The 14092-nt window shown below is 51.8% G+C and overlaps 1 protein-coding gene across 11 annotated transcripts in view; it reads right to left on the reverse strand.

The window, feature by feature from the left end:
• Positions 1-4727: 4727 nt before the first annotated feature.
• Positions 4728-14092, reverse strand: part of UHRF1 (ubiquitin like with PHD and ring finger domains 1) — a 64324-nt gene continuing 54959 nt past the window's right edge. For 9 of the 11 annotated variants that reach the window (XM_017847234.1, XM_017847231.1, XM_017847232.1 and 6 more), the window contains 4 exons: positions 12616-12754; positions 12263-12435; positions 10197-10301; positions 4728-6222 (listed from right to left, as the gene is read on the reverse strand). In XM_017847234.1, the coding sequence (XP_017702723.1) occupies positions 6076-6222; positions 10197-10301; positions 12263-12435; positions 12616-12754 (564 nt within the window). In that variant the 3' untranslated portion in view covers positions 4728-6075. The remainder of the gene's footprint in view (positions 6223-10196; positions 10302-12262; positions 12436-12615; positions 12755-14092) is intronic. The other 2 variants (XR_001880504.1, XR_001880503.1) reach the window with 2 other exon arrangements.

Raw genomic sequence — 14092 nt, forward strand, 5'->3', positions numbered from 1 at the left:
AAAAAAAAAAAAAAAAAAAAAAAAAAGTCTTCATCCTCTAAAAAGGAAGGAAATGCTCTTTAGAATATTTTAATGGACAGATTAATTTAGGGAACACTCACCTAATTGCCCTCATTTTCTTCCATTCTTTGCAGTCAGATGCAAATCTCACAATGGACGGGGCAGGGAATGCTTGGGGACCTCCCCTAAACAAGAGCAGGAGGCTTCACTTGGCTTTCAGACATCAAGGAATCCCCAATTAGCAGGCCCAGTGCTCAATTTCCGACTGGTCTCCATCAATCTTTCTAGACGGGCAAGGTGTGGAGCGCAGAAATGTTCAATGCTTTAATAGATTTCCCTCCCTCCTATGGGTTGGTCTGCTGCATTAACAAATTGAAATGGGAGGCCGGGTGCAGTGGCTGTAATCCCAGCACTTTGGGAGGCTGAGGCAGGAGGATCACTTGAGCCCGGGAGTTGGAGACCAGCCTGGCCAACATGGCAAAACCCTGTCTCTACAAAAAGTACAAAAATTGGCCAGGTGTGGTGGTGCATGCCGGTAGTCCCAAATACTGGGGGGGGGGAAGCCCAAGAATCACTTGAATCCAGGAGGAAGCTGCAGTGAGCTGAGATTGTACCACTGCACTCTAGCCTGGGCCACAGAGACTGCCTTCAAAAAAAAAAAAAAAAAAGAAAGAGACAGATGGGGCTCATGACTGTAATCTCAGCACTTTAGGAGGCAGAGGTGGGAGGATCCCTTGAGCCCAAAAGGTTGAGGCTGCAGTGACTTATGATCATGCCACTGTACTCCAGCCTGGGTGACAAAGTGAGACTTTGTCTCTTAAAAATAGAAAACAATACAGGCCAGGTGCAGTGGCTCACGCCTGTAATCCCAGCACTTTGGGAGGCCAAGGACGGCAGATCACTTGAGGTCAGGAGTTCGAGACCCTGTCTCTACCAAAAATACAAAAAATTAGCCAGGCACGGTGGTGCACACCTGTAATCCCAACTACTCGGGAACCTGAGGCAGGAGAATCGCTTGAACCCAGGAGGTGGAGGTTGCGGCGAGCCAAGATTGTGCCACTGCACTCCAGCCTGGGCAACAGCAAGACTAGGTCTTTAAAACAAGTCAAACAGGGATTATAGAAAGGTGGCCCGTCTATACAGTGGAATATTCCTCAGCCATGAAAAGGAATAAAGCTCTGACACAGGCTACAATATAGATGAACCTTGAAAATTCCATGCTTAGTGACAGAGGCCAGACACAAAAGAATACTGTATAATTCCATTTATATGAAATGTCCAGGGCAGGCAAATCCATAAGGACAGAAAGAGGATTCGTGGCTGGCAGGGGCTGGGGGAGGGACACAGGGCGTGACTGCAAAAGGGTGCAAGGTTTCTTTTTGTGTGGATGGAAAAGTTCTGTAATTAGATGGTGGTGATGGCTGCGTAACTGTATTGACTACACTAAAACCACTAAGCTGGCCAGGTACGGTGGCTCACGCCTGTAATCCCTACACTTTGGGAGGCTGAGGCAGGTGGATCACCTGAGGTCGGCAGTTCGAGACCAGCCTGACCAATCTGGTGAAATCCCATCTCTACTAAAAATACGAAAATTAGCCGGGCATGGTGGTGCACACCTGCAATCCCAGCTACTTGGGAGGCTGAGGCAGAAGAATCGCTTGAACCTGGGAGGGGGAGGTTGCAGTAAGCAGAGATCTAGCCACAGCACTCCAGCCTGGGTGACAGAGCGAGACTGTCTCAAAAACAACACAGGGCCAGGCGCAGTGGCTCACGCCTGTAATCCCAGCACTTTAGGAGGCCGAGGTGGATGGATTACGAGGTCAGGAGATCGAGACCATCCTGTCTAACACAGTGGAAACCCCATCTCTACTAAAGAATACAAAAAATTAGCCGGGCATAGTGGTGAGCGCCTATAGTCCCAGCTACTCGGGAGGCTGTGGTAGGAGAATGGCATGAACCCAGGAGGCAGAGGTTACAGTGAGCCGAGATTGTGCCACTGTACTCTAGGCTGGGCGACAGAGCACGACTCCGTCTCAAAAAAAAAAAACCACACACAGTAAAATGAAACCACTGAACTGTACGCTTTAAAAGGGTGACCTTTATATTACCTGAACTATTATCTCAATAGAGCTGTTCAAGATTTTTAGGGTAGGCATGGCAGCTCACACCTGTAATCCCAGTACTTTGGGAGACAGGAAGATGGCTTGAGGCCAGGAGTTCCAGACCAGCCTGGGCAACATAGTGAGACTTCTCGCTACTAAAATATATATATATATATCAAAATATACATATTATACATATTATATCAAATATATATTATACATATATCAAATATATATATANCTTTGGGAGACAGGAAGATGGCTTGAGGCTAGGAGTTCCAGACCAGCCTGGGCAACATAGTGAGACTTCTCGCTACTAAAATATATATATATATATCAAAATATACATATTATACATATAATATATATCAAATATATATTATACATATATCAAATATATATATATATATATATATATGCAGGCAGGCATGGTGGTTTGCACCTGTAGTAGTCCCAGTTACTCAGGAGGCTGAGGCAGGATGATTGCTTGAGCATGGGAGTTTGAGGCCGCAGTGAGCTATGAGGACACCACCACTGTACTCCAGCCTGGGTGGCAAAGTGAGATCTTGAATCAAAAAGACTTTTTTTGAGATAGAGTCTCACTCTGTCGCCCAGGCTGGAGTGCAGTGGCACAATCTCGGCTCACTGCAACCTCCGCCTCCTGGGTTCATGCCATTCTCCTGCCTCAGCCTCCCGAGTAGCTGGGATTACAGGTGCATACCACCACGCCCAACTCATTTTTTATTTTTAGTAGAGATGGGGTTTCACCATGTTGGCCAGGCTGGTCTCAAACTCCTGACCTCAGCCTCCCAAAGTGGTGCAATTACAGGTGTGAGCCACCATGCCCGGCCAAAAATATATATATATATATATTTTTTTTTTGAGATGGAGTCTCACTCTGTCACCCAGGATAGAGTGCAGTGGCGCGATCTCGGCTCACTGCAAGCTCTGCCTCCCGGGTTCACGCCATTCTCCTGCCTCGGCCTCCCGAGTAGCTGGGACTACAGGTGCCCCTCACCACGCCCGGCTAATTTTTTGTATTCTTGGTAGAGGCGGGGTTTCATCGTGTGAGCCAGGATGGTCTCCATCTACTGACCTCGTGATCTGCCCATCTCGACCTCCCAAAGTGCTGGGATTACAGGCGTGAGCCACCGCGCCCGGCCACAAGAAAGTTTTTAAAGTGAACCAGGAAAGAAATATGATGCACAACATTAGAGTTGGTGGCAAAACAGTTCCACAAATATTTTTCTGGGTTTTGCTCATTTTTTAAACATGACGTTGTTCTTTAAAGTGAGAGAAAAATCAAAGAGAAGGCAGCACTCTCAACAATGAACCCACTTTAGTGTTTTCTAGGAAGGGCCCACCGGGGACATTTATGGAGTTTCCTTCAAGTACTTTCCTATTTTCATGTTCACACTTATTTCTGGTATAATCCACATACCATACAATTCACCCATTTAAAGTGTACAATTCTGTGGATTTTAGTATATCCACAGACATGTGCAACCATCAATTTGAGAACATTTTCACCACTCGTAAGGAAACCCCTTACGACTACACGTGGTGGCTCATGTCTGTAATCCCAGCACTCTGGGAGGCTGAGATGGGAGGATCGCCTAATCACGGGAGTTGGAGACCAGCCTGGGCAACATGAGACCCCCATCTCTACAAAAAAAAAAAATTAAATTTGCCAATCATGGTGCTGCATGCCTGTGGCACCAGCTACTCGGGAGACTGAGATGGGAGGATCACTTGAGCCCAGGAGTTGGAGGCTGCGATGAGCTGTGATCACACCACTGCACTCCAGCCTGGACAACAGGGCAAGACCGTCTCAAAAACAAAATAAATCTGCCCATATGGTTACTTAACCATCAATAAAAGGCACCAGTAATACGTTAGTGTGAATTAATTAATCTGCAAGATGCAGCCCCTTTACCATCCGAGATTTTTTTTTTGTTTTTTGTTTTTTTTTACGTTTTTAAAGACAGCATCTCATTCTGTTACCCAGGCTGGAGTACAGTGGTGCAATCACAGTTCACTGCAGCCTCTAGCTCCAGGACTCAAGCAATCAGCCTCCTGCCTCAACCTCCTGAGTAGCGGGGACTACAGAAACACACCACCACACCTGGCTAATATTTTTATTTGTAAAGTTGGGTTCTACAGGCTGGTCTCAAACTCCTACACACTCAAGTGATCCTCCCAAGAGAAGGGACCAGCAAGCTTTGCTGGCCAGTGAGTATTTTTCAGCTTTGTGGTCCAGTTGGTTTCTGCTGCACCTACTCAGTTCTGCTGATGGTAGCGCAAACGCCACTATATACATAAAGAAATGGGTGTGGTGGTGTCAATAAAACTTTATTTACAAAGACAGGCAGTGTCCTGACTTGGGTCCCATTGGCTGTGGTTTGCTGACCCCTGCACTCAAGGCTGCAAAATTAACAGCCCAGCACCTCCTAGGCTGCTGTTAGAACCTCAGCCCATCACCGTCATCTCCTGGGTCTCAGTTTTCTCAACTGTAAAGTGGGGTTGAAGCCACCTGCCTCATGTTTCTCCTGGGATTTTTGTAAAATGCACAAAAGTGCACAGAAAGCTCCAAAGGCAGTTTGCAAATAGGAAGACACAATCAAGTCTATCTGTGAAAAACATTTATTCTGAGAATCTAAAATCTGGACAAAGAATATTGGACTTTAGAAAAAGCCTACACAAAATTGTCTCATTCTTCCCTAATACATTAATAATCTAAGAATAAGGAGGTGAAAAAAAAAATCCTTTAAAAATAACATTGCTCCAGTTTGTCTGTAGGTATGTGATTTAAAATATCCCTGTTCTATTGAGGTATAGGCTGCAAACTTTGGTAAAATTAGAAAATTAACAAAACCTTTCAAAAAAAAAATACAAAACAAAACAACAACCAAACTCTAATGTTATATCTTTCTTGGTACATATACAGTAACTACAAAAAAAATTCATTTAGAAAATGTGTTCATAGAAAAAAAACAAAAAAAACAACAAAAAAATCCTCTTGTAAGTTCTCACTTGCCGAGTTAAAAAATTGAATTTCAATGATCTGTAAGGCTCAAACTGTTCCCAAGCACCCATCCGGTGTCAGGAAGAACTGGATGACCGCAGTTTCTAGAATCTGGTTGGCATTTTCAATAATTCAGTGCTAACAACAAAGACTGTCGTCTTTAGAAAGAAGGAACGAACCAAAGGCACTTGGGCGTGACTTCGTGTGCTGGCATCCGTCCATGGCCGCCTTCATCAGACAGTGTCAGCCACACATCTGGCCCACGTGGAGCAGAGTCCCCTTGAGGCCATTTCTGCATGGCCCCAGCTCCCTGCTTTTGTGGGCAGAGGACTTTTCACGCAGATCTCAGACGCTAAGCAGTCTGGCGGGGGATGGCTTTGAGACAAAGGTTTCAACTGGGCCCGAGATGTCTCCTCTTTTCCTTGCGACAACTTCCACAGACAGCTGAGCCACGCCACGCCACGGGCTGCCACGGGGAACCATCTCGCTGGACTTTAGATGACAAAATGCTGTCAGGAAGATGCTTGCTCTGACCTTGGGGGCCAGAACCCGAGAGAAGGACTGATCCCTTCGCCTTCTTCAAGAGTTGGTGGCAGCAACTTCTGAGAACTTGACACCAGAAACATCAACAGCCTCCACGCCACGTAGTTTCTGATTCCATCTTTAAAAAATCTTACACTGTTTTGTCGAGAAATTGTAGGCTTTTATGTTTTCAAAGAACTAAACACAATACTGAGAAGTCCAACTTTTAGCCAGAATACATAAATTCCTGAAAATGTATAGATTTGAAAATAAAAATAAAAAAAAAAAAAAAGGAAGACAAACCTTTTTAGGGAACAGAGGAAACACTACCTGTTTAAGTTAAGCCCGCTAAGAACAAAATCAGGGCCGATGAACGAACCCTCCGACACATTTTCAGCAAAATGCCTGTCGAGAAGTGCTTGGAGATCACCGGCCGTTGCCGTAGCCGGGGAAGAGCTGGTTGAGGACCGTCTGCAGAGGCTGGTTCACCTGCATGGTGTAGCTCCGGCCCAAGTCGTAGCGGCAGGCGGGGCAGCTGAACACCTGTGCCCGGAACGATCTGTCCAGGCAGTCCTGTAAGACACAGCGGATCCATGAGAAGCACCATCCATGCCATCAGGTTTGCTCCTGGCCACCTGTCCCGGCGCTGCAAGGACAGTCTCACCAGGTCCAGAGGACCCCTCCTGACCTTCAGTCTCCTGCCATTCTCCTGCCTCGGCCTCCCGAGTAGCTGGGACTACAGGTGCCCCTCACCACGCCCAGCTAATTTTTTGTATTCTTGGTAGAGGCGGGGTTTCTCACTTTCCACCTGCCGCCCATCACCAGCCTGGTCTCCTTGGGGGCGCTCTAAGATTCCAAGCTCACCCGACCTCCAGGCTTTTGTCCCTGCAGGTCATGCCACTTAATAGCTCGGCCCCCTGGCTCTCATCACTCACAGCTCAGCTCAAGTCACCTCTCCTATGGGGCCTTCCCTGACACCTCCCTAGAGTATCAGAGGCAGTCCCATCACCTCGCCCCATCTGCCTTCACGGCGGCACCTCTCCTTCCACCTGTGGAGCCATCTTATTTACTAACGTGCTTATCGTATGTCCAACAGGGCAGATGCTCCCTGAGCTTTGAGGCCGTGTTCTCTCTCAACACCAAGCACAGGGTATACAGTAGATGCTTAATAAGCACACATCAGCCCGAGCATCGTGGCTCATGCCTGTAATCCCAGCCCTCTGGGAGGCTGAGGGGGGCAGATCACTTGAGGTCAGGAGTTCAAGACCAGCCTGGCCAACATGGTGAAACCCCATCTCTACTAAAAATACACAATTTAGCCAGGTGTATGCCTGTAATCCCAGCTACTTAGGAGGCTGAGGCAAGAGAATGACTTGAACCCGGGAGGCGGAGGTTGCAGTGAGCTGAGATCATGCCATTGCACTCCAGCCTGGGCAACAGGGCAAGACTCCGTCTCAAAGAAAAAACAAAAACAAAAAAAATTAGCCGGGTGTGGCTATTCCGGAGGCTGAGGTGGGAGGATCACCTGAGCCCAGGGAGGCTGAGGCTGCAGTGAGCTGTGATCACACCACTGCACTCCAGCCTGGGCGACAGAGCAAGACCTTGTCTCGAAAAAAATAAAAAATAAACATACACATCAATGAGAAGAAAGGGGAAAAGGCGAAAGGAACCAAGTCCAGCGGATTCAGACTCCTAAATTCAAGCTCAACCAAGCCGTGCCTGGGGAAGAAAGCCAGGAGGAGACAGAGCAGAGAGGCCCAGAGCCTCCACTTCCCAAGCAGACAAACAGGGAAGATGCCACCGGGCTGGCTGCATGCCAGGGAGGAGTGAGACACCACACACAGGTGTGCAGACGCCTACACGGGGGACACATGTCTGCAGCATGTCGTCACACAGCTGGGCGAGGGCAGTGGCAACACAAGGGTAGAGGCCCAGTGACCACAGTGCAGTCACCTGCTCCAGGCAGCCTGTGGCTTTTTTTTTTTTAAGATGGAGTCTCGCTCTGTCGCCCAGGCTGGAGTGCAGTGGCGTGGATCCTGGCTCACTGCAACCTCCACCTCCCGGGTTCAAGGGATTCTCATGTCTCAGCCTCCTGAGTAGCTGGGATTACGGGCGCCTACCAGCACACCTGGCTAATTTTTGTATTTTTAGTAGAGACAGGGTTTCATCATGTTGGTCATGGTGGTGTACACCTGTAGTCCCAGCTACTCAGGAGGCTGAGGCAGGAGGATCCCTTCAGCCCAGGAGTTCAAGAGTTCAAGGCTGTGATGAGTTATGATGGCACCACTGCACTCCAGCCTGGGCGACAGAGTGAGATGCTGTCTCTGAATGTTTTTTTTCAATTTTTTCTTTTTTTTTCTTTTTTCTTTTTTTTTTTTGAGACAGAGTCTCACTCTGACTCCCAGGCTGGAGTACAATGGCACGATCTCGGCTCACCGCAAGCTCCACCTCCCAGGTTCAAGCGATTCTCCCACCTCAGCCTCCCGAGTAGCGCCTGTCACCAAGCGTGGCTAATTTTGTTTTATTTTTAGTAGAGATGGGGTTTCACCATGTTGGTCAGGCTGGTCTCAAACTCCTGACCTCAAGTGACCCTCCCACCTCAGCCTCCCCAAGTGCTGGGATTACAGGCATGAGCCACCGTGGCCAGCCTCAAATTTTTAATTTAAAAAAATCAAGGTGGAAGGTCACAGCCTGTTTCCCAGAACCCCTCCAATGCTGAGCTTCCCGAGTTGAAACAGAGAAGCAAGGACAGACTGGGGGGACACAGTGACGCTGGTTAGCCCCTTCCTTTACATCCTCAGCGCTTCTGCGCCTTCACACCAATGCACAGGAAAGGTGGTTTCCCAGTGTCCCCACAGTCCTTCCTACTGTCACGGGGCTCCCAGGCCTCCCTCTTCCAAGAGCCCCCCACAGCCAGTCCTCTGCCTGTGCCCACCTCCTGAGCACTTCCTTCCTGCCAGGGGCTAAGCCAGGACCTTCACGACAACCTGGCGGCCAGGACAGTGTTACCAGGTCCCTTCTCACTGTGGCCAACTGAGGCTGGGAGGGATGAGTGCCTGCACGCCTGAGAGATGAGAGATGGCTCAGACCCAGACCACCAGCCCCAAGGACACCATGGCTTCTCACCCCTTCTGCCACCTCACTCAGGGCACTCAGGGCGGCCCACACAGCTGAAAGGACTGAGTCCACAGGGCGAGGCAGGTGGGGCCCAAGGAGGCAGAGATGCCATGGGCGTGACTGGGAACACCCTGTCTCCTGACCTTCCCTGATCTGCCTCCTGGCATGAAAGCAAACAGAGTCTGAGACCCGGGGGAGTGGCCCATGGCTGAGAGGACTGCGGGACTGTAGTTGGAAGGAAAACGGCCGGCAACTCAGAGGCCTGGGGAGATCTGCAGGGTGGCAGGGTCAGTCCCTTCCACACCTGTCCAATGGACTGCAGGCTCTGGCCAGAGGTCACAGCAGAGAAACCATCACCCAGACCCACACTGCCCACCAGGGCAGTTCTGCCCCCAGGGGACACTGGGAGGTGTCTGGGGACATCTGTGGTTGTCTCGATTAGGTAGGGAGCTCCTGGCATGGAGTGGGTGGGGGCTAGGGATGCTGCTCAGCACCCTGCAGCGCTCAGGACGACTCCACCCCAGAGAATGATGTGGCCCCAAGGCCCACAGCACAGAGAGGAAGAGACCCTGTCCTGGCCCCAAACCTATCTCTTTGAAAACCATTAGCTGGGGCTGGGCGCAGTGGCTCACATCTGTAATCCCAGCACTTTGGGAGGCCGAGGCGGGTGGATCACGAGGTCAGGAGATCGAGACCATCCTGGCTAACATGGTGAAACCCCATCCCTACTACAAATACGAAAAATTAGCCGGGCAAGGTGGCAGGCGCCTGTAGTCCCAGCTACTCGGGAGGCTGAGGCAGGAGAATGGTGTGAACCTGGGAGGCAGAGCTTGCAGTGAGCTGAGACTGCAACACTGCACTCCAGCCTGGGCGACAGAGCGAGACTCCGTCTCAAAAAAAAAAAAACAAAAAAAAACAAAAAAAAAACCACAACAACAAAAAAACCATCGGCTGGGATCATGTTTCCCTCCTAGGACCAACCACCTGTCCTGAGTCTAAAGCCCAGGCCAGGCCACCGCCCCAGTGCCCAGAGCCACCACAGGCCCCAGCTGCTGGTTTCTCACCCAGGCTTTTTCACCTGCTGTCCCAGGTACCAGGGGTGCTGTGCGGTAACACCACCTCCTCCAGGAAGCCTTCTTTCCTGCCCCCCAGGGGATGTGCACCTCCCTCTCCAGACCTTGGGCCAAGACTGTGGCCCATCCTCTCCCACCCTGGCCCCTTGGCCATACAAGGCTGAGGGGAGAATGTTCCAGGCCTCCGTCATAATACAGGCCTCCCAGAAAGCAGTCAACAAGGCCCCGAGAAAAGCTGCAGAGTGAGCAGAGCAAAGCCAGCGAGCCTCCGTCTGTAGTGGGCGGGCATGTGGGAACGGGAGGTCAGGTCATCCTTCTGGAACCTTCCACCCGGCTCCTACAGCTGTCTCCGCTCACCTTGCACACGTTGTGCTGGCACACGGTGGTGATGGGCCGGAACACCAGCTCCTGACAGCAGATACACTGGAACGTCTCCTCCACTTTACTCAGGAACAACTGGAACTAGAGGGAAGCGGGCGTGAGGCCAGCAAAGACCACAGGACCAGGGCTCCCAGAGATCGGCAGCTTCCTGCTGAGCATGTACCTGGGTCCTCTAATCCTGTCCCCAGCCTTCACTCCAGGAGGCAGGGGCCATCATCATCCCCGTTCTGAGAAAAACAGAGGCCCAAAAGGCGTGAGCCTCACTGGAAGTCCCCAACACCCCAAGGGGCGAGGTGGGTTGGATGGGGCGGAGCCGGTACAGGGGGCGCTGGCCTCGATGATGCTGGGCAGGACCCAGATGCGACCAGCTGGCACCACCAAACATGCCCTGCACTGAATCAAGACAGGGCTTTAGGAGAGGTTCCTGGCCGGGCGCAGCAACTCACGCCTGTCATCCCAGAACTTTGGAAGGCTTATAAGACAAGAGGATCGCTTGAGCCAGGTGTTCAAGACTAACCCGGCAACACAGTGAGACCCCATCTCTACAAAAAATTTAAAAAATAGACCAGGCATGCTGGCTCATGCCTGTAATCCCAGTACTTTGGGAGGCTGAGGTGAGCAAATCACCTAAGGTCAGGAGTTCAAGACCAGCCTGACCAACATGGTGAAATCCTGTCTCTAAAATACAAGATTAGTCAGGCGTGGTGGGGGGCGCCTGTAATCTCAGGTACTCAGGAGGCTGAGGCAGGAGACTCACTTGAACCCGGGAGGTGGAGATTGCAGTGATCCGAGATCACGCCATTGCACACTCCATCGCGGGCAACGAGAGCAAAACTCCGTCTCAAAAAAATAATAAAAATAAATAAATGTTAAAAATAGGCGTGGCCTGGGAGTTGGGAGTTCAAGGCTACAGTGACCTGTGTCTGTGCCACTACACTCCAGCCTGGATGACAGGCAAGACGCTGTCTTCCCACCCACCAAAAAAAAAAAAAGTACTCCTGAGGCATGGTCTACACTGGCACAATGCATACTGAGTACACGGGCCGCCAGAAGCCCAGCCGCAGATGACTCGAAGGACAACCTCCCTCCTGCTTGGAGCTAAGTGCGGGGACCAAAGAGACACAAGTGAAGGGCGGGGGCAAGGCGCTGTCCCAGCATGGGGTGGGGGCTGGGGACAAAGCCCTGGGAAGAATGTGGCCTGAAGGAAACGGGAGTAGAGGGACCCCTGAAATGGCCTCGGCCACAGCTGAATCCTGAGACGTGCAACTACGTCACCGTCCACAGCAGAGAAATGCCAGGCGGGACTGAGTGAAGGACCTGGAGCTGGGAGAGCATCCTGGGTGAGACGAGGGGCCTGATGTCACCTCGAGGTCCTCCCGAGAGAGGGGGGGGAAGGTGAGACTCAGAGCCTGGAAGAGGATGCACTGTGGCTGTGAAGGGGGAGGAAGCGGCCACCAGCGGAGGGATACGGCGCCTCTGGCCTTGGGAAAGGCAGGAATCTGGTTCTCCCCTGGAGCCCCCAGGAGGGCCCCGCCCTACCCGTGCCCTAACCTTAGCCCGGCAAGGCCCGTCAGGCTCCCAGCCCCAGAGCTGTGAGATGCGAGCCGCTTTGCACTCGGAGGCTTGGGGTCACTTACCAACAGCCCCGGGAGACGGAGACAGAACGTAGGATGGCAGGGGGTGCTGGGGCTGGGGAGGCGGTGTGCCAGGGCTGGGGAGGGGGTGTGCCGGGGCTGGAGAGTGGGGTGCCGCGGTTGGAGAGTGGGGGTGCCGCGGCTGGAGAGTGGGGGTGCCGCGGCTGGAGAGGGGGGTGCCGGGGCCGCGGAGCGGGTGCGAGTGACGGTTTCACAGGGGCAGGGTTTCAGTTTGGGGAGAGGAGGAAGTTCTGGAGGTGGCGATGGTGGTGACAGTTGCACAACCACATCAATGTGCTCAGTGCCACTGAGCTGTACACTTGAAAATGGTGAAAATGGTAAATAAGCTCCATACATTTTACCGCAATCAACGCAAAACAGGGCGACGAGTGAGCCGCGCGTGCCTACCGGGCTGCCGCTCGCCGGCCGGTCCTTGAGTGACGCCAGCACCTCATTCCACAGCTTGGCATTGCTCTTGTCCTCTCTGATGAGGCTGCTCTGCTGGGCCGTGAGACTATAAGGCTCCACCTTGGATTTCTTGGCTGTCCGGCGTGGGGACACGGCCCTGCTCGGGCCACCTCCTGGAAGAGGGCGGGGCGCGTAAGGGAGGGGGACGTGGCCGAGGGAGGGGCGCGTGGCCCGAGCTGCCGGAGACACACCCACCTGCTCCCACGTCCATACGACCCCGACCCCACACCCACGAGACACCCACCTGCTCCCACACACATAAGACGCCCACCCCACACCCACCAGATGCTCACCTGCCGACTTCCGCTTCCACTTGCCCTTGCCCGTCCTGGGGGATGTGAAGCCCCCCTCCTGCTGCTCCTCCTCCTCCCTCTTGCTGTTCTCCTTCTCTCGCTCTCGGTTGGCCAGGGCTTCCAGGTAGCCTTCTGGATACTTCAGGAGAAGGAGGGACAGGTGTGAGTCAGGCTTGGGGCCCCCTGGGACCCGCCTGCTCTTCCCGCCCCCTTGCCAGGTCTGGGTTTCCAAACGCACCTGACCCCCGATCCCCCTGAAGAGCACAGGGTAGTCCTCCCTTATCTAGTTTTGCTGTTTCAGTGACCCAAAGTCAACTGAAAATGTTACATGGAATATTCCAGAAACAATTCCTAAATTGTAAACTGCACACTGTTCTGAGGCGTATGATTAAATACTGAACCTTCCCCTTTGTCCAGCGTCTCGATTATCCTGCCTCTGCTTCCCGAGTAGCTGGGGTTACAGGTGCCTGCCACCACACCCAGCTCATTTTTGTATTTTTAGTAGAGATAGGGCTTCACCATGTTGGCCAGGCTGGTCTTGAACTCCTGACCTCAGGTGATCCACCTGCCTCAGTCATCCGAAGTGCTGGGATTACAGGCTAAATATAAAATGTTAATATTAAACATTACAATTTTTATTACATAAGCTCAGCACTTTGGGAAGCCAAGGCAGGGGGATCGCTTGAGCCCAGGAGTTTGAGACCAGCCTGGGCAACATAGCAAGATTCCCTCTTCAAAAAAATTTTAAAAAATAGCCCAGTGTGGGCTGGGCGCGGTGGCTCAAGCCTGTAATCCCAGCACTTTGGGAGGCCGAGACGGGCGGATCACGAGGTCAGGAGATCGAGACCATCCTGGCTAACACGGTGAAACCCCGTCTCTACTTAAAAAATACAAAAAACTAGCCGGGCAAGGTGGCGGGCGCTTGTAGTCCCAGCTACTCGGGAGGCTGAGGCAGGAGAATGGCGGGAACCCGGGAGGCGGAGCTTGCAGTGAGCTGAGATCCAGCCACTGCACTCCAGCCTGGGTGACAGAGCAAGACTCCGTCTCCAAAAAAAAAAATAGCCCAGTGTGGTGGCATGCATCTGTAGTCCCAGCTACTTAGGAGGCTGAGGCAGGATAATCACTTGAGCCCAGGAGTTTGAGGCTGCAGTGAGCTATGATCGCACCACGACACTCCAGCATGGATGACAGAGCGAGACCTGGTCTCAAAAATAAAAATAATGGCCCCAAAGTGCAAGAGTAGGGATGCTGGCAATTTGGATATGCTAAAGAGAAGCCAAACATATGAAAGACAGGTTGCGAATCTCACACTGTGCCTAATTTATAGATTAAACTTAATTACCAGTCTACACGTATAGAAGAAAAACATTATTGGCCGGGCACGGTGGCTCAAGCCTGTAATCCCAGCACTTTGGGAGGCCGAGACGGGCGGATCACGAGGTCAGGAGATCGAGACCATCCTGGCTAACACAGTGAA

This window comes from Rhinopithecus bieti, unplaced genomic scaffold (genome assembly GCF_001698545.2).
Source record: "Rhinopithecus bieti isolate Rb0 unplaced genomic scaffold, ASM169854v2 scaffold_28055, whole genome shotgun sequence".
Classification (NCBI taxonomy): Eukaryota; Metazoa; Chordata; class Mammalia; order Primates; family Cercopithecidae; genus Rhinopithecus; species Rhinopithecus bieti.